The sequence below is a fragment of the Camelus ferus genome, chromosome 12, assembly GCF_009834535.1.
Source record: "Camelus ferus isolate YT-003-E chromosome 12, BCGSAC_Cfer_1.0, whole genome shotgun sequence".
Lineage (NCBI taxonomy): Eukaryota > Metazoa > Chordata > Mammalia > Artiodactyla > Camelidae > Camelus > Camelus ferus.
Genome location: NC_045707.1, coordinates 35,652,551 through 35,677,498, shown reverse-complemented (window position 1 = coordinate 35,677,498; position 24,948 = coordinate 35,652,551). Strand labels below are relative to the sequence as shown.

The following is a 24,948-nucleotide window of genomic DNA, read 5'->3' as shown; positions in this document are numbered from 1 at the left end:
TGGGGAGAGGAATGAAATAAGTGAGGAAGATTAAGTAAAAACCTTCAGTTCCAAAGTACGAGTCATGGGTATGAAATATACGTAAGTGTGGATTACAGGCAATAACTATGTAACATCTTTGTACAATAACATACCGTAACTAGAAGTTACTGAACTAGAAGTTACTGAAGTGATCATTTAAAAATGTATAGAAATACAAAAATCATTGTTATAAAACACAAACCAACAGTATTTTAAGTCAATTATACTTCAAAAAACAAAAACAAAACAAACTCATAGAAAAAGAGATCAGATTTGTGGTTACCAAAGGTGGGGAATTGGGGGGGGGGGCGGAATTGGACGAAGGCAGTCAAAAGGTACAAACTTCCAGTTAAGACTAACAAGTATGATAGATGTAATATACAACATGATACATATAATTAACATTGCTGTATGTAATGTATGAAGGTTGTTAAGAGTAAATTCTCAGAGTTCTCATCACAAAGAACATTTTTTTCTGTCTTTAATTTTTTATCTATGAGATAACGGATATTCACTAAATTTAAGTCAAATCATGCTGTACGCTTTAAACTTACAGTGCTTGCTGCATATTGCTTCTATCTCAATAAAGCTGGAAGAAAAAAATTATTATGGGAAAATTGTTCATGAGATCCAATAATAATCACATTTTGAAACAATTCTTAAACATTGAATAGATCTTTTATTTGTAAATCAATAAATAAGCTACACCTAAAAATTTAGACAAGCAAGAATACATTAGTAATGCCTAGATGGATGAGACTATTTGCACCAATTTCAATGTTCTGTAAATAGCATAATCACTGCATACTATAATGTAAATGTAGCTGTCCCTTAGTATCCATGGGAGATTGGTTTCAGGATGTCCCCCGACCCCCAGGATACCAAAATCTGTGGATATTCAAGGCCCTTGTATAAAATGGTACTAGTATTTGCATACAACCTATGCACACCCTCTCATATACTTTAATCTCTAGATTTCTTGTAATACCTTATACAATGCAAATGCCACATAAATAGTTGCCGGTGCACAGCAAATCCGAGTTTTCTTTTTGGAACTTTCTGAAATTCCTTTTTTCAAAAAAATACTTCCAAACCATGGTTGGCTGAATGCATGGATGCAGAACTAAGAGATATGAAGGGTTGACCGTAGTGTTTAGAATCTCATTTTATTTCTCTCTTCAGAGAGGATCAATTCTACTTAGTTCTAGTTCAAGTATTATAAATCCCAAATTAATAAAGCTTTGCTGTATTTGAGGACCACTCTGGCTAAGGTACTGATCCCTTCAGCCATTACTTACTTATCTATACATGGTAAGTCATATGTGTATGTGTGCTATTTGTTTTTAAAGTTTAATACGTTCTGTAACTGGCACACAAACTTGCTGTACGTAATTATCCCTCACTTCTAAACTTACAGTTCAGTTGATTTTATTATCTTCATTGGAGTAGGTGCAACTGTCATACATGGGAGAAAAACACAGACCTTACATCAAAATTGTCATTCTCACTATTCTGTTGAAGATTTAATATAAATCAAGATGCTAATCTATGCAGTTTGAGAATTATTTTAGAATTTTATGTTCTGACATCACCACTCTTAAAGGCAAGTGCTGTGTAATTTTTGGACAATTAAGAGTATTTATGACATTTCCAGCTAGCAAAAAAATAGTACTTCTGTTAGTTACACTTCTGAATTAGCCTTTGTGACTTCACTGATCTCTAAATTTCTATTCTGATCTTTTAGAACATATGTAAGTAGGACATTTAAAAGTAACTTATTTAGGATCTTTCATGTAAGGAGGAAGTCTGTGTGAAAGAGTTAATACTTAAAATTTAAATACTCTTAAGAACTTCCAAACCTTAGTTTCTCTGGTCTTTCAGAGCCTCTTAAGATAATCTTTCTAGATAAAGATAGATACTTATGTTTGGTGCTATTAGTAAAAATGTGCTTCTCATCCTCCAGTCTCTTTGGTATGGTAAGAGATAGGTGTAAGTGGAAATTATTTAAAGTATGAAGGGTAGAGGGGTAAAGGATGAACTGTATACCCAATTCAAACTATATTAAAATCAAAATATAAAATATTAACAGAAGGGACATTTTCATAAAAGGAATATTCACCTTTCTCTCTCGTATAGTAGGTAAATTACACTATAATGAAATCTACATGCCTATTATTTTCTTGTTTTGCTACAGGTAAAAAAATAAGAATAAATTTCATGTTGTCTAAATTTTTAGGGTTATACAGTTAGAAATATATAATTCTACTTTTATAGATAGTTCAACTAGGGGAAATAAGTTAGCACAATCATTTGAATTGGTTGTCTACATACTGGGCAGGGCTTATTCCTTTTCTTTAGCTTCTTTGCGCATGTAAAGCAAGCCATAAGATGTCCTGTCTTGCCATGGACGATGCAACCATTTTTAGGTCGACCTTGGCAAATCACACATGGTTCAATGGCATTAAGGGGAAAACTAGATTCCACACTTTCTTCTTTGTCTTGTGTTTCTTCCCTCTCAAACTCCTTGACATCTTCTTGGCTACTATAGATAATGCTATTAGAAGTTGACGGCTGAGAATAGTCCTCACTTTCTTGGGACAGGGAGGCTTGTGTGATCTTATCTTCATTTTCCTCAACACATGATTCTCTGGAATCATTCACTGTAGATTTCTTACAGTCAGGGACATCAAAGCCCTTTTCTACTTGTGTTGAGTTTTCCTGTTTGGCTTTCTCAGGCATTTTCTCTTTATCTTTCCCTTTATCTTCAGGAAGCCAATTTTCACGAAGGGCCCAACATCTGTTGCAATGAGGTGGAAGGGGAGGATTCATTTCACTGCAGGAAGTACACTTCCAATAGTCCTTCAATGAAACAAGACAGTTAGTTTCTGTAACCCTTCAATGACTAGTCATACCAATGCTAGCAACTTGTTCAATATGTCTAAGGTAAAATGTGTTATACAGCTCAATTTTCAGCATTTCATTTTTTATAAAACACTCAACATTTAACAGTCTTTCCTCAAGCATGAGATTATACTTTTTTTCCCAGCCAAACCATGCTGAAGAATTCTAGAACAAAAAATGTATTCACCATAACCTTAACCAAATACCTATAAAGTTTCCTGTTCAGGGACAAAGACACAGTCAGTTCATTTAGTTGAAGCAACTGCTATCAGATCCTTCTCTGTAATGAGGCCTGGACCCACTCCATTCTGTTCAAGTATCAGGGACCCACTCTGATACCGTGCCCACAGTCCACCAAATCACTAGACAAAACAACCATACAATCTGCCATTGATTAAGACTCCCTTAGAAGGGCTCTAAAACCAGGGCTCAACTGGGTGTTCCCTAACTTCATCCACAAAGGAAATGCTATAACATTCTTCTCAGCAAATCACTTCCAGCTAAACTCTGCCATCCCTGTCACTATTCAAAATATATGCACCTTACTTCTCTATCCTTTTCTGTGCTCTCACCTCTGTAACTGCTCATTGCTTCATCCTTATCCCAACTTATTTCCCAAACCTTTCCACCCACTATGCAATTTGGATAACAAACCCCCCCACATCCCCAGCCTCTTTACTGAACACATCTTTCTTCCTTAAAAGAAGCATGGTCCTTGCCTGAGGATATTGTACGGGTAAACTTGCCTAAGAGGTCCTTCTTATCTTGCCATGAATAATGTAACCATTTTTAAGTTGCCTGACAAATGATATAACACATTAGCAATAAGGGTGGAGACTATTCATTCTCCCACATTGGTTCTTTCAAGCTGGAAAAGTAGGTCTCCACTGATAAAAACCAAAGACAAAGATCTTGTAATATGGGAGGAAAGTAATAAATTTCAAGACCTACGTTTAAAATATTTCACTCAACCTGATTTCAAATGAATCAACTAGTTAGTTGTTTTCTAATATAGCAAAATATTTTCTTAAAATTTTATAATTTGGATAATTGTTATTTGGATAATTGTTATTTCTGTCTCAGAAAAGAGAAAAATGAGGTTTCCTATTCAAATATAATAAAAGGCAATATTAAGAACAAAAATTAAAGCAGTAATATTTAGCTTAAAAAAAACAGTATCTCAGGAACCCTGTGAAGCATGAAATGTTAATGTTTAAGTCCTGATTTAAGAGCAAATCCTACCACATTCTCTAATACAAATCAATATGAAAAATATTTATATTTGATAAGAGTGGCAAAATGTTGGTTAACTGTTAGAGCTAGGTGTTAAGCACAAAGGACATATATTATACTATTCTCTGCTGTACATACTTTCCATAATAAAGTTCTTCAAAAGTTCAAATTTCAGCACAAAAAACCTAAAAAGTATCAACAGATTCCCTACCCAATAAAAGAACAAAAATACTCTAAATCATTAAAACTTTAAAACATTTTTAACTTTATAAAAATTATCTCATGTCAGGAAGTAGACTAGACATATTTTTCTAATCTTGACCTCAGTATTACTTTTTGATTCCTCAAAAAAGTAAATGCATACTTACAGCTAAGGAAATTTCAGGATCTTCTTCAAATGAATCTGTATCACTCTCCCCTGCCTGATACACAGTAACTCGATACACCTAAAAAAAAAAAAAAAAAAAAAGAAAGAAAAGAAAAGAAAAGAAAAGAAAAGAAAAGAAAAGAAAAGAAAAGAAAAGAAAAGGAAAAGAAAAGAAAAGAAAAACAAAACAACAACAAAAAACATTAGCATCAATTCATCACCTTTTTTCTTCAGCCAGTAAGGCTTCTTAGGGGTCAGTCCTAAACAAACAACATGTATACTACGGTCGTCCCTCTGTATCTGTGGGAAGGCTGGTTCCAAGACTCCCAAGGATACCAGTATCTGCAGATGCTCAAGTCCCTCAGTAAAATGGCACAGTATCTGCATACAACTTGTGCACACCCTTACCTATACTTCAAATCATCTCTAGGTTACTTATAATACCTAATACAATATAAATGCTATGCAAATAGTTGTAAATACAATGTAAATGCTATGTAAATAGTTGATGGCCCACAGCAAATTCAAGTTCTGCATTTTGGAACTTCCTGGAAATTTTTTTTATTTGCGTATTTCCAATCAGGGCTTTGCTGAATCCATGGATGTGGAACCCGTGGATACGGAGGTCCAACTGTATTATATACGAGCAATCTGAGATAAGGGTCAAATGGACTGAGTGCGTATAAAGGGGGAGAAATAGAGGATAATAAAATCCTCACCCCTGATAAAAAGTCAACACATAGGCTGTTTAAAATGAAAAAGGAAAAAATTCAGTACAAGCATTTGTTTTATAAAAATAGAGGTATTAAGTCACAGTGAAAACAGCTAGAAATGTTAAAGCTGGTCACTTCCAGGAAACAGATCTGGTGGTACTATGTGACTTTAACTGCGTGCATGTTTTATTTTCATAAAAAGTAAGAGGGAATGTTACAGCTCAGTGGCAGAGTACATGCCTAGCATGCACAAGGTCCTGTTCAATCCCCAATACCTCCATTAAGAAAATAAACAAACCTAATTACCTCTACAATAAAAAAAATAAATTTTAAATAAATTAATAGTAAAAGAGAATTGAATTAAATATTTTAAAATGTGAGTACTCTTATAAGAATGCTCATTAAGGCCTACTGACTTTGACATATTTTTAACATCAGACAATAAGCAACTACAAAGCCTCAAGCCCACAAACCAATATTCTAATTTGAACAAATCAAGAGTCACACTGCGATGTGAAATCTGAATACATTATTTCAAACTCATCAATGAATAAGGAAAGTATTTAACAACTTCAGAATATAATCAGAGAAAAAAACTACCTCATCATCTTCATCTGAGAGTTCTTGTCCTTCTTCACTAAGGCTATAATCTTCTGAATCAAGGGACTCAACTTCAAATTCTACACTGAATTGATCTGAAACTGAATCCTGATCGAACCAGTCACCTGAATGTTCACTTACACCAGCATCAAGATCCTAAAATCAAGGAGAAAAAAAAAAGTGACTTAACATACATTACCTGTTGCCCAGCTTTCTAATGCATCCCTGTGAACCTAATCCCTCAGTTCCATCCTGCACACTAACACTAGGTTAAGCTTCTGGGTTATGACTAGACTAATATTTTGTCTGTTTAAAATCCCATTACATAAAAGGAAAGGCCAAATCCCTTTGGCATTCAAGGTACATACAGTATGACTACACTAACACTTTCATATTATCTCCAACCAGATGCTCCCCAACCCCCAAAACTATAAACAATTAGCTAGATTCAGATTGTTCCCTAAAGCAAACTTGGCACCTCAACTTCCACACTTTCCCTCTCTAACTGGAGTAACTCAGCAGTTTAAAAATTCTGCTCACCCTTTTTTGCCAAAGCCTTTGTTAACACTATAACTAGAAGAGCTCTTCTACTTTTAATTATCTTTACTACTTATGACATTACTGAGCATTATGTATTTCCACACGCAAATTATGCAAACATAATTCTGCATGCATTTTTTAATCTGAATTATACATACTTCAAGAGTTAAGATCATGTCTTAATCATCTTTATATCTTCAGACTGGTAGAATGCTAATAGCTACAACACATACAATAATTATGATTTATATTTTTTAATTAACTGAGAATAATTTCTTTGGAAGGGCTTTCAGATATAATTTTTTAAATTTATTTTTAAAAGTCTGTATTTGCTCATGTGATTCCTTATTTTAAAACTCTGATAATAGCATAAAAACCTAAGAAGACCTTCAGTCCCATAATATTTGCCATCAGTGGCTAAGGGTGGCCACATACACAGAAGCAGAAGGCTAAAACTAGAAAAAAATACATTGGTCTAGTAGTCAAGATATATACATTCTTATTCTAGATTTGCCATTAAGTAGCTTTTAACCTTAGACATATTTAGCTTTAAAGACCACAGCTATTTCATCTGTGAAAGAGTTTGGATTAAATAATCTCTAAAATTTCCAACATTTATAAAAACAAAAACAAAGTATATTATTTTATAACCACTGAGGTCAAAAGACTTTTTTACAATGATGTTAGGAAAGTAGTAGTAAAAGCAACGTTCATCAAACTGCAGTTGTAATTCCTAAAAAGGGAACAATCAAATGAAAACACAAGTCAAGCTAGAATATAACGTCTCTAATAAAGTAACCTAACAAACTGGATGCTTCAATTAACTAGTCTAGTGTACTATGTTTAGATTAAGGGGGTAAAATCACAATAAAAATTAAGTCTCAGAAGGCATCTTCTATGGCAGGAGTCAACAAACTGAGGCTCACCATGGAACTACTTTTATAAACAGAATTTTACTCAACTCAGCCACGCCCATTTGTTTACTTGTTGTCTATGGCTGCTTTTGCCTTACAGCCTAGAGATAAGTAGCTGGAACAGAGACTGTATGGCCTGCAAAGCCCAAAATAATTACTATCCCTTTACAGAAAAAGCCTGCCCACCCTTATTCTGAAGTACTATGAAGAAAGCAGTATTAAAAGTAGTTTTCAAAAGTTTTAGCTAATGTTCAAAAAAGAATAACCTAGGAACTTCTGAATACTGCATATCTAAATAAACAAACCTAATTACCTCCCCCCATTAAAAAATTAAAATTAAAAAAAAAAAGCATCAGACAAGCTTGATCTGGAAAGATCTTAAAATCCCTGGTTTTTCTAAATTCCAATTGTGACAATTATTAGTTATGTGATCTTAAACAAGTTATTTGAAATCCCCAAGTCTTAGTTTTCCATCTGTAAATGGAAATATCATGTCTGGTATAGAGCCTAGAATATAGCCTTCGTTCCCCAATTTCTTAAGCCAAAAAGAAAGACAAGATGGGAGACAAATGCACTTTCCTTTAACTCCCTTCACTCACTGGTGAATGACAACATCAAGTAGTAAGTATAATATATTTATGTGAGGTAAGCTAAAATGAAGGGAAAAAATTGGCCCTGCCGAAAAGTTTTCACAACTAGGGACTCTGCCTGAAATACAACAGATTTTTAACAGAGAGGATTTTCAGAAAAGAGTGCATGATAGGACTAACAAAAAGAAAGTAGAAATACCCTCTACATTGCTCTGATAACACGGCAGTGTCCCAGGTAGAAAGAATAAGGACTTTTAATATCATTTAGTTACAATTCTAAAATAATCTTAACAAAGACTATAAGTTTAATGGGGCACAATAGTTGTATTTAAACAATTTATAAGGAATAAAATTATCCAAACATGAAGTTCTTGACACATCAAGTTTTCTTTGATTAGATTCAATTTTTAGATCACACATAAACTTTGCTCTCAAGAACTTCTATTTTTTTCATAGCATTTACTGACTGCCTTAATTACCTGTTTGACTACTCTATCTCCCAATGAAGGCAGGGACCATATCTACCCTGACTACCACTGTGTCTCCAATGCCAAATGGAACCTGGCATAGAAAATACACAAATACTACTGAAAGAAGAACTTGCTCTTGGAGGATCTCATCACGCCACCTAGAGGGCTACACAAGTAACAGCTCTATTAAATACTAACTCTAGAGGGCACATCTGTATCCATAAAAACCACTGCTTTGGAAGAAAAAGATGTAAAGATACTGTAAGTACAAAAATAGAAAAAAAGAATATGGTTACTATCACAATTTGTTCAGTCCTTTACATTTTCTAGAGAACTATAAAAATGATCACTAATATCCAGAATAATGGCCATGAGACACTGCCATATCACAAATAATGATTCCAATTTTAGTAACATTTTAAACACAAATGTTTAATGACAAGAAAATATTCATTTGTCAAGCATTCTTGTTAGCAAAAACTTCTTTACAAAACTTCCTTCAATGTTAACTCTTAAGAACTTTAATGATGGGCTAATACTTGGGAATTTTATATCAGTTATCAAAATGTACTGATACTCTACCATCATCCATGCAGTAATATACCCACATTTTACGGCCTTAGTAAACAGACCTTCCCTGATGTCTAGATCTACATATGGCAAATGTGAGGATCAGGCTATGCTCACTTACTTGCTGATAGCTGTAATAAGATATTTTTACTCTAAATAGTCAGGATAAAACTGCCTTAGAATCCTAAGACAGCTAACCAACTAAATTTTCATTTCTGTCCCCTTATCTTTTAAACAGTAAAACTTCTAGATTTTCAGGCTACTCTACACACTCCAATTTATTTGAATTTACTATTGGTGCAGTGACCCATAAAGATTCTCCAATATGTACAGTGACATTAATAACTATTAATATTAGTACTAATTTCACCAACACACTCCAGTGCAACTCCACTATCTTCTGGAGATAACCACCCCTGTGGTTAGGGGTGGAGAAGAACCACACAGTTTTATCTGAAAGAAAAATTTATAAAGTGTATAGCAGCAGTCACATACCATATGTGTGCATTCTATCTGAATGCTTGTTACGACTGCCAGAACTAGAATTTAAAAATAAGTCTTGTTTTGTTTAAAATGAGATTACCGGATTCGATGGAGTCCCTGTAGATTCACTGCTACTGCTTCTTTCGCAGCATATCTCCCTTATTACACACAGAGCAAGGCTTTCATCAAAGGAAAGGGAAATGTTATCAGATTTGTGGCGCTTTCTTTGTCGTTCACCAGGTAATTCATCTGCATTTTCTTCTGAATATGTAAAGAAAAACAAGTTAATTAAATTGCTATACTGTAATTTAGAAATTGAGCTGTCTTGAGTACCTATTTGTATTAAAACTGTTTCAATGAAATTAAACAGTGAAAAATAGTGCATTACTGTTTCACTAAGTCAGTACTTTTACTGGATCTGAGAGTTATAGCAGAACACTTCATTTTTAAAAGCTTTTTAAAATATGAAAGTGACTATATGTATGTATATTCATGACTGGGACACTGTGCTGTACACCAGAAATTGACACAATGTAACTGATGGTACTTCAATTTAAAAAAAAATAAAGTTCAGAAATAAGCTTAAAAAAATTAAGTCACAATTAATACAGTCCATCTAGAGCTTTTATTAGCCAGTCTAGGATTTTTCTGTCAAAGGCAAACTTTAGGATATAAGATTTCACTTTTTATCCCCTGGAAAGAACCCAAAACATTTAATTTACTTACAAGGTATACTTAATGTTTCCATTTCCTCAGTATCCAGTATTTTCAACAAGAATCAAAACCAGTAAAACTGATCCATTTTATTTTAAATAAGAAATCATCTCTGACAAAGTCAGAATGTTACCATATCTGTCAGGAACATAAATTAGAGTCCTACCTTATACCAGACTATTTATAAAAATTAATTCCAGGTGTATTAAAGAACCAAACACAAAGAACAAAACCACCCAACTACTTATATAAGAGAATATACTGGGGTGGGGAAAGCATGATGTAACACTGCAAAGCCCTCAAGAAAAGACTAACAAGATTAGGTTATGTTAATTAAGGTTTACATGGCAAAATAAAATACTACAAACCAAAGTTAAAAGGCAAATGGCAGATTAAAACAAAGTATTTTATACGAAGTCCTCCTACCAATCAAGCAAAAGACAAACTTGACTTTAAAAAGTCAAAGATATGAAAAAGCAATTTATAAAATACAAATGACCAATAAACATGAAAAAATGGCTTACCTCCTAGTGATTAAGGAAATGTAAGTTGAAATGAAACACAAGTTTTCACCCATGAGAATGACAAAAATTAAAATGAGAGATAGTCTTGGAGATTTGGCAGATTTTTATACACTATTAGTAGAAATGTAAAATAGTGTAGTATTTTATGGGCAACTTCTCTACTCTACACAAATACCTGCATAATCATTTAAGGATATATGTGCAAGGGTGCACACTGCAGTCTTATATTTAAGTATCTAACAGGGTTATGAGATTAAGTGAAATGTGCCTCCATATGCCTGAAACAGTTCTAACTCACACCTTTGCTCACTCCATTTCCCTCTCTCGATCTTTCAGATCAGAAATCATCTCTTCTTCCTCTGAATTCCCAAAACACTATAAAAGTGTTTATAAGTGATGTAAGATCCTCTACTTTAAGTAATTTTGTGTTTATCTCCACAGCAAGATTCCAAGTTCTTGATCTAAGTTTTTAATCATGTTTGTATTCTTTATAAGAAGAGGTGATCTTGGTTGAAAGATGTGGGCTAGAAGCCTAAAACCATGTTGTCGATCCCTATTTTTTAACTCTATTAAAAATAACATTTGGGGCTTTTTTCTGATAATTATTACTCACTACAGAAATCTCTAAAACACAGGGGAAAAAATTTTTAATGTAAATCATCTACAATGTTACCAGATAACTACTATTAAATTTTGGTGTGATAATTTTCCAATTTTTATTTTAAAAATTTCCTTTTTAAAAAAACATTTAAATCACACTACATGTACAACTTGGGGTTGTTTTCTTACATGTTCTTTTACATTACTTTTAATGACTGAAGAATATGGTGTCCACGATACAGGTTCATATGCTCTTCATCACTGAACCATTTAGTCTGCAAATCTGAGCACATGCTTCCCAACAGGCACAGGGCCAGACAGTGGGTATACAAAAATGAAGTCAGCCTTCATCCATACCACCAGAGGAAGCTTACATTCAAACATCAAGGCAACCAAAATATAATCACTTACAAGCTATAATGAGTGCTATGAAGGAAACAAACAACGTGCTAAGGAAAGGAACAAGAAGGGATCTACTTTTCTGGGTGGTCAAGAACAGCTTCTCTGAGAAAGGAATACTTGAGCAAAAATAGAAAAATAAGAAACTGGTCTTGCAAGGCTGAGGTAGGCAGAAGAACTCCTGGCAGGAAAAAAACTGCAAACAGCCTTAAAGCAGGGAAGAGTTTTGACTTGTTCGTGGAACCAATCAGTGCAGCTGAAACACAATGAAGGTGGGGCAAAAGGCCAAAAACCAGATTAAAGGTAGACCAGGGCCTTGTAAGCCAAGGTAAAAGTATGGCTTTTATTTGAAGGTCAATGGTAAATGACCAAAGTAGCTAAGTGGGGAAGTGAACAATCCAACTTATCTTTTACAGTACCTTTTGGTACTGTGGTGAAGGACAGAAAGACCAAGTAAGCAGAAACAGAGGAAAAACCAGAAGCTGCTGCAGTGATCCAGGTAAGAGGTGACAACAGCCTGGACTAGAGTGATGACATTCTCCACCATCATGTTTTCAACAATGAATAATGCTACAATTAATATCTCTACATTAAATGTTTTAATTTCTGATTATATTCTCAGGCTAGATTCCTAGAAATGGAGTTACTGAGATAATGGTAAGAAGAACTCCAAGGCTTTTTATAATTCATAAAGGTTAACCAATTTATATCAACTGATACACCAATGGTCTATCAGTGCCAACACACACAAGTAAAAAATCATATCTTCACCAATTTGAAAGACCACAAAAACACTGCTGCATTTTTTATCTGTAAAACTTAATCATTAAAATACATCCCCCTCCACATATTTATTAGTCATTTGTATTTACTCTGAAAAACCTTCTTTTTTTGGCAATTTGGATTTTTAGTATTTTTCTTATTAATTTTGGGAGACTTTTTATTTAACAAGGATATTAACACTATCACGTTTAAAGTCAATCTATTTCAATACGTTGGAATTTTTTTATTTATCTTTTAAACTCATTTGGCCTAGTCCCAGGTATTTAATAAGACATCCTCTGCCCCTGCTGCCCTTTGCCTTCATGTACAAAATTCTTACTTTAGGTTTATCTATGTCACTGTTCTGCTGAACTCTTTTTTTCACCTGAATCATAGTTTTAGTTATTATGATTTTCATCAGCCAATAGCCTCCTTCTCTACTCTTTTCTGTTAAAAATGCTCTCAGCTATTTTCATTATCTTGTTTTCTATTTACTTTCTCTGTTGTTAAACTCACTGATAAAATATTTGTTTTTAATAAATCATAACTGCTAAGGTGACAAAGAATAATGACTAAAAAGAGTTTGTATTTTTGTCCTCTATTATTTTGAGTAGCAGAGAGCTGGCTAACTATAAAATCCAGCAGGACACAGTAAACTGTGTGCCTGCTACAGTCAACCAGAGAAGTGTTACTAAGAAAGCAATTTTTAAGCCAAATACATTATATAAAAATAAGAAACTCAGAAATTCATTCATCCAAACCAAAAAAGCACAAGTTCATTAAACCTAGATGCACTGATTTCAATAAAGAATGAACACTGAAAAGCTGTCTGAAAGTGCCAATTAAATATTCACATATACCTGTCTCACTAACTGTTCGCCTTCTAGATGAGGTAGATGGTCTGGAAACCAAATCTGAAGATGAAGGTTTCTCTTCCTGTAGCTCTTGCACAAGGTCCTAAGCATTCAACGGAGAAAAAAGAAAACCCAAAAACTTAACTTATAACACCATGAAACTAAAAACTCATTGTTTTAAATAACCTTACCAATTTTCAAGAAACATTATGGTAGAATGAGTTCAAGATTACCTTTTGATCACTACCACCTTCGGGGTGACACCTTCTTTCACTCACAGGTGTGCCTGAATCCAATGGTTCTGACAGAAAATAAAAACAAAGAATCACAAACTAGGAAAGCAAGGGCTACTAAACAGATGTTAGTCCAGGACCAACTCCTTATACAATTTAACCTTTTAACAAAAACTGAACGTGTAGTCTCCCAACTGCCATTTTGTGGTAGATACTAAAGATGTAAATAGATAACTCAATTTATCTTTTACAGTCCCTTCTGGTACTGTGGGAAAGGACAGAAAGACCAAGTAAGTAGAAACAGAAAAAAATCAGAAGCTGCTGCAGTGGTCCAGGTAAGAGAAGACAACGGCCTGGACTAGAATGATGACATTCTCTAACATCATATATGTTTCCAACTATGAATAATGCTACAATTAATATTTCTACTTTAAATGTTTTTATTTCTGATTATATCCTTAGGCTAGATAACTTTAGAAGATACATAAAAATAATCAAAATACAATAAACACACTAAAAAAATTATTGTTAAGAGAAGTCAATGGAGAAAATGGAGCAATGATTATATGGTAAAGGCAGGGCAAGGTCTGAGTAACAAGGAATCAGGAAGTTTCATAGCAGAATATGTGGAAGTAGGACTGGGAAAGGTCATTCTAGCCTGAGGGAAGGAACACTGTGTGAAAAAGCATCCAGAAGTGAACTACCAGCGTGCTGCAGGGAACTACAGGTACTTCATTATTATGTGAATGTAAGCAGGATCATAAAAGATCCTGTGTATCCTGCTAAACAGCACAAGGCTGTCAAAAAGCAGCACTCATACCAACAATCACATATCACTGCATCCTTCCCAGCTAATTTCATAGTCCTCCCTAAGGAACTGATCAGCTGCTTACCGTTAAAAAGGTTTAATCTAAGAGAGAAAATTGTTCATAGTAAGTATTTTATCCAAATGAGATCCCAGTAAGGAACCCTTAAATAGTCATTTTAAGCAGGAGTGAGAACTCTGCCAAAATAGAAGAAAAAGAGAACAGAAGCAGGGAAACCAGTATTAGTAATTGCAATAACACAAATGAAAAGCATTAAAGCCTAAACTAAGACATGGAAAAAAGATCAATTCCAGAGAAATTTAAAAGGTAAAAACCAGTAAGAACCTGGTATCTAATACACAAGGCAAGGGAAAAATGAGTCAAGGAGGAGTCCAAGATTTTACACTGGATGGATAAATGGGTAGTACCAGTCACCAAGAGAGAAACTTCAGATGATTAATAGATTTGGACGAAAAGATAATGAACTAAGTGGGTAAAACTTCCAGGGAGATAGGTTTAATTTGTACTTGGATGTACAGACATGGAGCTCAAAAGTCAAAATTTCAGGGAGGTAATAGCTGAGTGGTAGAGTGTGTGCTTAATATGCATGAGGTCCTGGGTTCAATCTCCAGTACCTCAAGTTAAAAAAAAAGAACAGTCAAAATTTCAGATAAGGGATATATACAATCACCAAATATTATAATCAAATACCCTTTACTACTCCCTTGGAAACATCTTCATCTTAACAATGAAGTTAGGCCTGAGCATTAACATTTTGAAATTATATGAATTATCGTAATAGTTTATTTCTTCTTTATATTATGGATAAGGTAAGTTACTGATTTTTAAGCCGTCACATAGACAGGTTATATATTGTGTCAGTATGATATATGAGATGTTACAAAACAGATATAATAAAAAGGAAGCACTAGGTGTGACAAGATCGAGAACCCTGATATAGGTGTTCTGAAGTTAACATTAAACTAAAACCTGAAACAAACTCAAAATGGAAATAGCATAAGAGATCAACAGGTTACTAGCTCATTGATTTTCCATTATTTAAATGAATGAATTAATACATCAGGGATTAATACTTCAGAAAACTGAAAGTACTATCAGATACTGTAGTTTACTTTATTTGCCTTCATTTGATTTCATAAAGCGCTTTGAAAAACAAAATGCCAAGTCACCAGCCTAATAGTTACTTCTACTCTAGGAAAAGATGGTGATACTCTTTTCTGGGTCTTAAATCCTAACTTTGGAAAAGTATTCAAATACTGTATTGTGTCATACAAAATGCAAACCTGAACAGGACACAGGAAATAGATATGTAGTCAAGTTAGTGTAACAAAACAATGTAACAATAAAATTAAAAAACGGAATTAATAGGAGCACAAAGAAGTGGTCAGTTTGTTAAGCTTCTGAGAACAGTTCTTAATTGTAGTTCAAGGATGGACTTTAAGAAGCCTGTGGTGTACTGGAGCCAGCTCCTACTAGCACTTCCAGGCAGACTGTGTACATCTCCTCCCAATTCCATGTTTGCAGATGAAAATGGTCATGGTGACAGTATTTACACCATAGAAACCAGTAACCACCAATCAAGGCTCTTACCCTGGAGAGTGGGTTGTTAAACAGTTATCAGCATTATCACTGTACATGCTTAGGTGTATTCTTCTGGAGTAAGAACCTAGTGCCTTTATCAGATTATCAAAGGGATATGTGACTCAAAAATAACCAGTTAAGAACTACAAGTCAAAAGGAAGGGAAGTTAAATGTCACTCACCTGAACAAATTAGTTAACAAAGCTTTGTCTATTATAAAAAACACAAAGACCCCATCCATTCAAATGGTCCTACCAAGGTATCTGTATTACCTTCCAAAGCCTTTGAATACATGTTTCAAGGTTTGATCATATCTTTACTGTGCAGAAGCTTTTGAAACTACTTACCTTTCAAAACAAATTCCAACCTAATATTCCAAGACTTAAATGGATTTAACAGGATATTTAACTTCACATACTGCAAATCTGCATAAAAACCTTAGTATTCTGTTGTTTTAGTTCATATGTATCTCCTCCTGTTAAAATTTATCACACCCTTACTATAATTAAATATACAACTAGAGCAACTTTTGAAGAGAATCACAATTATAAAATGATTGCACATCCATAAAACGTCTTTAAAATATTTTTATAGTATATATTGATGGCATTCAAAATTAACTTACCCTGCTGATTGACTACTACCAAGTTTCTGTAGATCATTGTATATATTTTCCTTGTGAGAGAAAAAAAGATACACATTTTAAAATAAAAATGTATTAAACTAGACTTAACAAGTCTTTCAAATGTATATAAGCATAAACTATCCCATTACAACCCAAATTTTAAATCACTACATTCAAATATTGACAAGCTTCTAGACCCCAAAAAGCACCATAATTAGTTGCACAATGATTATATACAGCCGTTATTAACAACCACTAAGTCTCCCTAGCTCAAAGATAAAATATCTCCATCTCCTGAAACATGCCTTGTTTAGACTTTACCAAAAGTCCTCAGAGAACTGGTGTGAACACAGGAGGCAGGCTGCTTTCAAACAGAAAAGAAATTATCTAGCTCTGTACATAGCAGTAAACTGCCTAAAAAAGTATTAGGTTATGCAAAACCCTCTATATAGGAGCTTGATTATAGTTTTTACTTTCATTAAACTTGGACTAATCATCTAATGGATTTCCTTTTTTGATCTGAAAATTTATTAAAAGATAGGCTGTATTAAATGACTATACTGCTCTGAGTACCAGTCACTATTCTAGAAATTGGGGAAAACAAAGAATGAAATAAAAACAAATCCCTGCCCTCATGGAGCATAAGGAAACAGTTGACTTACGCCAGTATTCACTGAAGTCATGGTACATATTTCTTTCTATTAACTAGTGATTTTAGAGAATGTTTATTGGTCACAAGATATCATTCCTACTTCTCAAGGTTAAGAGGAAAATGTCAATCCCAACTAAATTTTTTTCACCCTTGGGACAGATACACAGCTCCTAAACTCACAAAAATCAATATTCCTATTCATATCCTTTCTCCTAGTCAGTAGTTTCCCCAGTGTTTAATCTCTCAACATAATTTAAATCAAAGATAATTTTAAATTTGTGCTTTCAGTCCCAGAAACTACACCTCCAAACATCAAGATTCAATACCAGATGGTGCAAAATCATCAATATTGTTATTTCTTAAATTTATAAAATTAAAGCTTATATCCCAAGGCCAATTATAATGTAAATATTAAACAGAAATGGTTTGTCAATGGAAAGATGCTTCTCAGTTAAATTAAGCAGGATGAAATTAAATATAGTATGTTCAAACTGAGTTAAAACACATCGGTGCAAAATATAAAAATGATGAGTTAAAAATACCTTTTGATGACAAACCATAGTCATTTTTTCCTTATTCTTAGCTTTCTGATTTTTCCTAATGTTCAATAATGAATATATACTTATAATAACGAAGTTGTTTTAATGTTATAAATATCCTACCTAGTAATCATCTTTTAGCTATATTACTGAGCATTAAATACTAGTGGAATCTAGTTTCATGTGAAAAGTATTCATCACATTTATTAAGGTACACTGCAAACAGACTAACTGTGCTAAAGCAAATGAAACAAGGAATTCCAAATGTAAAGTAAGAATGAGTGAAAAAAGACTCTTCAGTTCCCAGTAGAATAATTCTAGAAATGTTATCTGGGTTAAATTCAACTGATTAAGTGCCACAATGGTATGTAACAAAGAAAATTATCTCCAAAGTAACTAGGGCTCAAATTTCAGCCTTTACCACAGACTATTATAAAGATTGTCTTTGAAAGTGACTACAATAATATTTTTAATATGCAGTAACTGTAGCTAATATTTAAATGCTTTCCATGTATCAAACACTATGTATTTTACACAATGCCTCTTTAAACCTCCATATAAGGTACTTATACTATTCCTACTTCACATTCAGAGGAAACTTAAGGTTTAGAGAGGGTAAGTGAATTTACCCAGTCGCACAGCTAGTAAATGACTGAGTCTCAAATCCAGATTTATAAGATTCCAGAACTCAAGTTTCTCAAGCAATATGCTATATCACTAAGAAATAAAATTTCAGCATCTTTTATATATAGACATTATAACAACTTTTCTCTGACAGAAGGGAGTGAGATGAAAGTGAGCTCAAATGTTTGCCCAGGTGGCATTTTACAACAGACGAAGGAACTTACCTGTGCTCTTTCACAGAGAAGCTTGGCACTCCAAACAAATCCCCTAGAAGGTCATTTGAACAATACACAATATGCTGTTGTTTTTCATCATATAATCGTTTAGTCATAATATACTGGCCAAGATAAAATATAACCTGAAATAGAAATATGATTTCTGAGCACTAAACAAAATTAAATGTTAGTTTCAAATACATTCAGTAATATCTCATTTATCTGAAGAGGGTTAAACCACCACCAACCACACTGATAACCATCTAGAATAAAAACCATTCTTAAAAAAAAAAAAGAATGACTACCATTCTGTACTCTTTAAAACAAAAAAAAGCTGACTTTATGTCTTTTCCTTTAATCTGATGGAAGCAGAGATACTGCTTCTGATTTCCTCACATAAAGCTTAAAATGTGTCTTTTAATAACAATAACAAGTTGCAGAATCAAAAACATCAACTAGAACACAGTAGTGACCTGGAGTCATTCAGTAAATAGTCCCGGACACGATATACCTCAACTGCCTCTGAGGTCATCACAGATGAGAAAGGCAAGATGATGACCAATTACATCTACATAACAGTTTGGGAGAATTCAGTAAATGAAATAAGCCCTCAAAGAGATCAATATAATCTATACAATAAATAATCAAACTGATGGACCCTGAATCATGTAGATACATTTAATTTATATTGTGTGCTCCATTAAGACAAAGTAGGCAAAATATTTTAAGACATTTACACACAAACCTATTAATAACCACCTAAATACTTAAGGTGTTATACAGTTTACAATGTACTTTTATAAGTACTGTCTCGTTCTTCTGACATTTCATAGAATTGTTAACAACATATGAGAAATAAGGAAATTGACCTGGTCTTCTGACTCCTAGTATAGTGTTCTTTCTACTAGCCCATACCAGCTTTCATCACTATCTCATATACCACAGAACAAAGATCCTACAACTGAACACTGTATTAGATAATATATACATTACTGTTACAGTGGTTTGGCACAAGCATTCTAAGTCTTTGTGATGGACTCGATCAACTTTCTCCTTATTCCTATCTACTACTAAACTTACACTTTTTTGTTTCCTTAACCGATTATATAATAATATAAAGTCAAACCCAAGAGTCCTAAAAACATCATTTACCTTGACACTTCTCTGTAAGTACTGTCTATAGACTTAACTGACTAAGCAGGCTTCAGACTTAAATGAATACATGACTATGGGCTAAAGATGGGAGACAGTGGAAAAGGAAGAAGGAAGAGAACCTAGACTCCTACCAAACAACCTGTAAGGAAATTTCCGAGTGTGGCTATAAAGGACAAGGGTCTGGAATCTCTTCCTGTCCACTACCCTGATGTAGGTAAGGTACTTCAGTGTTTTAAGCAATCTGAGCCCCATAAACTAAGTGCGAGAGATAGGGAAGAGGCACATTTCATTCACATCGAAATTTTGCCCAAGATGGCCCAATCTCTCACGGAAAAGCATGCTTCTGTGCACAGATTTAAAGCTAGGGAACAATACATTGAAATGTGTCCATTAAACAGAACATATGTTCATGAATCAGCTCACCTCTATCCCAGAAAGATCAGTATACTGTACTCATGTATCTCTATTGCAGAAGTTCTTAACCTGGGATCCATGGATGCCCAAGAAGTCCTTGGATAGAATTCAGGGGGTCCATTAATTTGGATGGAAAAAAATTTCTATGTTTATTTTCACTAACTTTTAACTAAAATTTAGCTTTTCCTTCAATTATGAATATAGGAAACAAATCACCAAGTATTAATGATAACTGACTGTCACCAATAAAAATGGCAAGCATTTTTCCTACCATACTATGCTTAAACATCTCAAAATACCAGTTATACTCCTCACTACTTCCAAATTATTTATTAGATCTGCTGCTGAATCTTATTAATGTGTTCATAAAAAAGCACATGTATCACAAACTTGTTTACTATTTTGTTCACTATATTTTAATGTAAGTTTTCCCACTGTAATATTATATATTTTATTTCATGCATTTAGAACATGATTCTAAGAAAGAATTATCAGTCTAAGACTTTACCAGTGCACCAAGTGGGTTCACAGCACAAAAAGGCTAAGAACTCCTATAGAGCTTCCCTTTGAGTTCCTGGCTGAGAAATGAAATTCAAATGTAAATAGAATTTTCAGCTTCAAAATATAGTCCATATGACCTCAATACTTCATATTGCTGAAAGTTTCTCTATATGGCCGATTTCTCCCCATGGTATATGCAAGTAGTAAGACATTAAGTTATCTTAACTCTTAGTACAGCTTACCTCTTTCATAGTGTAAGTGTCCTTCTGTGCACCAACAGACCTTAACAACTTCAAAAGCAATGGCTTTGGTCTAACCTGTAAAGAACAAAGAGTTGCTATTATGCTTCCAAATTATTCCAGAACTATAAGCCCTGCAGGAAACTTACTCATGAAGAATTTCAATAAAGGTAGCAAATACAATGTATAACAATCTCACAAGGTTAGACCTCAGAAAATAAGTCATAATGTTTTCACTAAATGTCATAGACTATGTAAACTAAATACCACAGACTGTCAAGGGTGTTTGGAAAAAAAAAATGCTGGCATCTAATTATGCAACTAATCAGAAGCCTCAAGCACTGTCAGCTGCAATCAAAAACACTACCCATGTTAAGGCATTGAAAATTAACCTTTTTCCTCCAGCTATTTCTATCATCTGCTTATTACCTTAGAAACGCAACCGTAAATGGAATATCCCAGTGATCTTACTATCAGCTAAGATACAAAATTTGAGAGAAAAGAATAAATCTTAAAGGTAGGCCCTTTTATCAGTCTTCTCTTTCTACAAATTGGGTTCCTGAAGGCTGGGGAACTTGCAACTAACCCAACCTGACAAGGATAATTAAGAGCAAATCTGAGACTGCAGCTCACATCCCTCAACTGCAAGCCAGCATTTTCTTCCTACTGTAATATTGATGCTGCCTTTCAGTTGGTCTACATTCCAAATATCTACTTGACAAACATTTATGGAGCCTCTGCCAAGCACCAGACAGTGCTGGATATTGTACACACAAAACAATGACAAAAAAGACATATGATCTGTATTCAGGGAGTCAGCCAACTATATCAGGGATCATTTTTTTTGTGTGTAAAGAGCCAGAGAGTAAATATTTTAAAGCTTTTCTTGCCAGATGGTATGACTCAGAAGCATAAATATGTAAACCAATGGGTCTGGCTGCACTGAAATAAAACGTCATTTACAAAAGTAGGCAGCAGGCCAAATTTGGCCCATAGGCTGTAGTTTGCCTGAATCTGATCAAGAGGCCTTGCAAGCTGTATTGAGAAAATAACTGGCAAGGGGGCAGGGATGTAATGTGTTTATGCTCTGTCTCCCTATCTGTTGCTGTTATCAAAATCTTCAAAACTCAAGTATCTTTACAGATTGCCATCTCTACAGAAACTGGGGCCTCTACATCTCCCTTTAATACACTCCTGCCCTGTCTAACTTTGAACCCAGTTTGGAATGTAACTCTCAAAACTAGATTTTCAAAAACTACCTACTTCCAGCTAATTAACAATATTATTTAATAACTGAAAAACTTAAAATACACAATAAATGTAGTACTGAATCACTAATTGTTCTGCTCACACTTTTTTCCTTATGTGCTTACATATGCACTTTACTTTCAGGCTATTTAAAGAATGAGTTCTCCTAGAAAACAAAAAGTTACTCCCCCCCCTTCAAATTCTATATATGCTGTATTAACTTCCAACTACGTAAAACTCTGCACTGGAAAGCCATTAGCTTTTTATTAAGACATAAAAGACACACATTAATAAGAAAACTACTATGAAAGACAATACCATTCTTAATCTTACATTTAAGAACAAAAAGATAAATTTCAGATGAGAGAAGATCTAGATGTTAAATAAAAAACACTAGAAGATAATACAGGAATATCTTAGGATGGGAGAGTTCTTCCAAAGCATAGTATGAAATTCAAAAGTCAACAAAAGTTAAATTAGACTCTATAAAAATGTTCTCAATGAGAAAAAGACCACATAAAGTTAACCGTAACATTTGTAAATGCTAAGAATTAAATACACTTGAAACAGAGTACTACAAACTGTTGAGAAAAATACAATAAGCCTAAAAGAAAAGTATACAAATAAGACTAAATAGAAATCCTAGAAGAAAGATAATTTAACGAATGACAAGATGCGAGACCTCACTAGAGACTGGGCAAATATAAATTTACCCCCCCAACCAAAAAAGGGGGCAAAATAATAAAGTGATAATACTCAGTTTTGGCAGAGGGGAAAACTGTTAAAATCTTCTTAGCATGTTATCAGTAAGCAATCAAACCTGTATAGTTCAGGACCCAGGAGTTTTACTTCTATGAAGTTTTTCTTACAGAAATATTCACTTGTGTTAGGATACATGTGCAAAGCAGCACTATTAGTGATCATCAAAAACTAAAGGCAATTTGAAACAAAAATCTATCAGTAAAGGCACGCATTTTAAAAATGGTATGCTAATGATGTGGATTATCATGCAGTTGTTAAAGAATACTGTAGATTTTATTTATTGACACAGTATTTGCTGAATACCTCAAGTATAATTCTATTGTAGTAAAACAAAAAGGGCAACAACATGGATTAAAATTCACATGTTGCGTATTTATGTAGGTATGCACAAAGGAAAATACCTAAAAAGGAAGCAAGGTCAAAAGAGAAGACTGGAATTTTCAGTTTTTACTTTATACTTTTTCTGTAATGCCTAAAATCTTTGAAACAAGCATGAATTATTTCCGTGACTTTCCGAAACCATTTAAAAAAGTTAAAATACTGACGGGTCAAAACAGGGGGAAAAAATCAGTCACATAATAAACAAAACTTCAGCATCCAAGTTTAAAAATGTAATGAAGCTGACTTTTAAATACAGGGTGGTAAAAAGCCAAGGAAGTAAGAATTCTTACAGTTAACTTTTGCTCCACAGTTACACCCGAGTGGCAGAATTTAAGCTACGCACAATTTCATTTAAAGAGCCATGCTTTAATTGGGGTCTACAGAATTTAGCTGATCACCTTATAAAATAAATTCTTTTTAAAGTTACACTGGAGACAAAAATACCAACCAGGGTCTCTTGTTCCGAAGGTGGAATCTGTGAGGTGCTTACAGCACCCTCAGTAGACACAGACATGTTGGTATTGCACATTTGCCTAAGAGTAGGAAAAAACAAAAAAACACGATAAAAACTTGAAATGAAACACCTGTGAAAAAAGACAAAAATTATACAAAAGGAGATAAATTAAGCCTTTATTAAACTCATTAGCAAGTGGGTCCTTACCTTGTTCAGCATAAAGCAAGTGCTATACGTCGGTGACCAGAGGTATCTCTAACAAGTGGATACAGCTGGCGAAGGGCATGGTTTAAATAGCCCCAGCTAGAGACAAGTCAGGGCTTAGCTCCTTCTTCTGCAGACTCAGAACGTGTCCGAACTTGACCAGCCCAACAGGAAAAGCTGAGTCAACCTGCCCAGAGAACCAGCCCAATCTTGCCCGGACTCAACACTCGGTTCCTACAAGCTACCGAACAAGCACCTGTCATGATTTTGAACCCCGGCCGGTAGGCTGCCCGCGGCCCCGCGGCGCCCCCAGCGCACGTGACCTTTACCCCGGACGCCCGCGGAGCCCCCTCCCAACGCCCAGCCCCCTGGGAGCGCAGGCCCGGAGCCCCGCCCTCTCCCAGGCGGCAACCACCTCGCTTCTTTCCAACAAAGTCTCCACGAACCCACGTGCCCGACGCCCCCCACCACGAAAAGCACAAAGGCCGCGTGCGGGGCAGACGCTGAGGACGAGAGCGAGCGGGGAGACCCAAGTTACAAAGCAAACCTAGAACAGCCCACGCACTTCCTGGACGATACCTGCTGGTCACTGAGCGGGATTTTCCGCCCCTGGAGTCTGGGTGGGTCCCCGAGGCTCCCCAGTTCCCTTCACGGCGCGCGCGGAAGCCCGACGCCCTGGGCCTCGGCGACCATTCCACTCGCGAGGCCCAGGCCACTCGGGCGCTCGAACGTACTAGGTCCGGAGAAGAAAGAGGCTCCTGGCGGCAAAAGCAGCAGGACCTCCGTCAGAGGGGTTAGGGCTACCCCTCAAGCTAGGCTTCTTGCTCCATTTTCCTTTCAGTCACACCGGGCCGCACAGGCCCCAGAAGGTGCCGAGCTGGCCGAAGCGCGCCGGATGCGCGCCCCCTACCGTGCGAATGCAGCGCGCCGGAAGCCGCGGCCCATCCGGGCTTTTGTGCGCGCGCGCGCGCCCAGGCCCCGCCGCCTCCGCCAATTGGGGGACGGGGCGGGGCCTGGCCGCCTCGACGGAGTGGGCGGGG

The 24,948-nt window shown here is 35.1% G+C and overlaps 1 protein-coding gene across 4 annotated transcripts; it reads right to left on the bottom strand.

Annotated features, from left to right (window-relative positions):
- Positions 1–680: 680 nt before the first annotated feature.
- MDM2 (MDM2 proto-oncogene) lies at positions 681–24,844 on the bottom strand. Of its 4 annotated transcripts, none has more exons than XM_014563457.2 (12): positions 24,488–24,839; positions 23,912–24,149; positions 23,699–23,783; positions 20,863–20,937; positions 18,560–18,693; positions 16,521–16,570; positions 13,489–13,556; positions 13,262–13,358; positions 9,503–9,663; positions 5,836–5,991; positions 4,524–4,601; positions 681–2,880 (listed from the first exon to the last, which is right to left on the bottom strand). In XM_014563457.2, exons 3-12 carry the CDS (start codon positions 23,777–23,779, stop codon positions 2,305–2,307), a joined length of 1,476 nt encoding a protein of 491 aa, XP_014418943.1. In that variant the 5' UTR covers positions 23,780–23,783; positions 23,912–24,149; positions 24,488–24,839; the 3' UTR covers positions 681–2,304. The 4 variants fall into 4 exon arrangements, with proteins under 4 accessions (XP_014418943.1, XP_014418944.1, XP_006189735.1 ...); XM_014563458.2 differs by having other exon boundaries at positions 23,912–24,095; XM_006189673.3 differs by lacking the exon at positions 23,912–24,149 and having other exon boundaries at positions 24,488–24,844.
- Between the last annotated feature and the right edge of the window lie 104 nt (positions 24,845–24,948).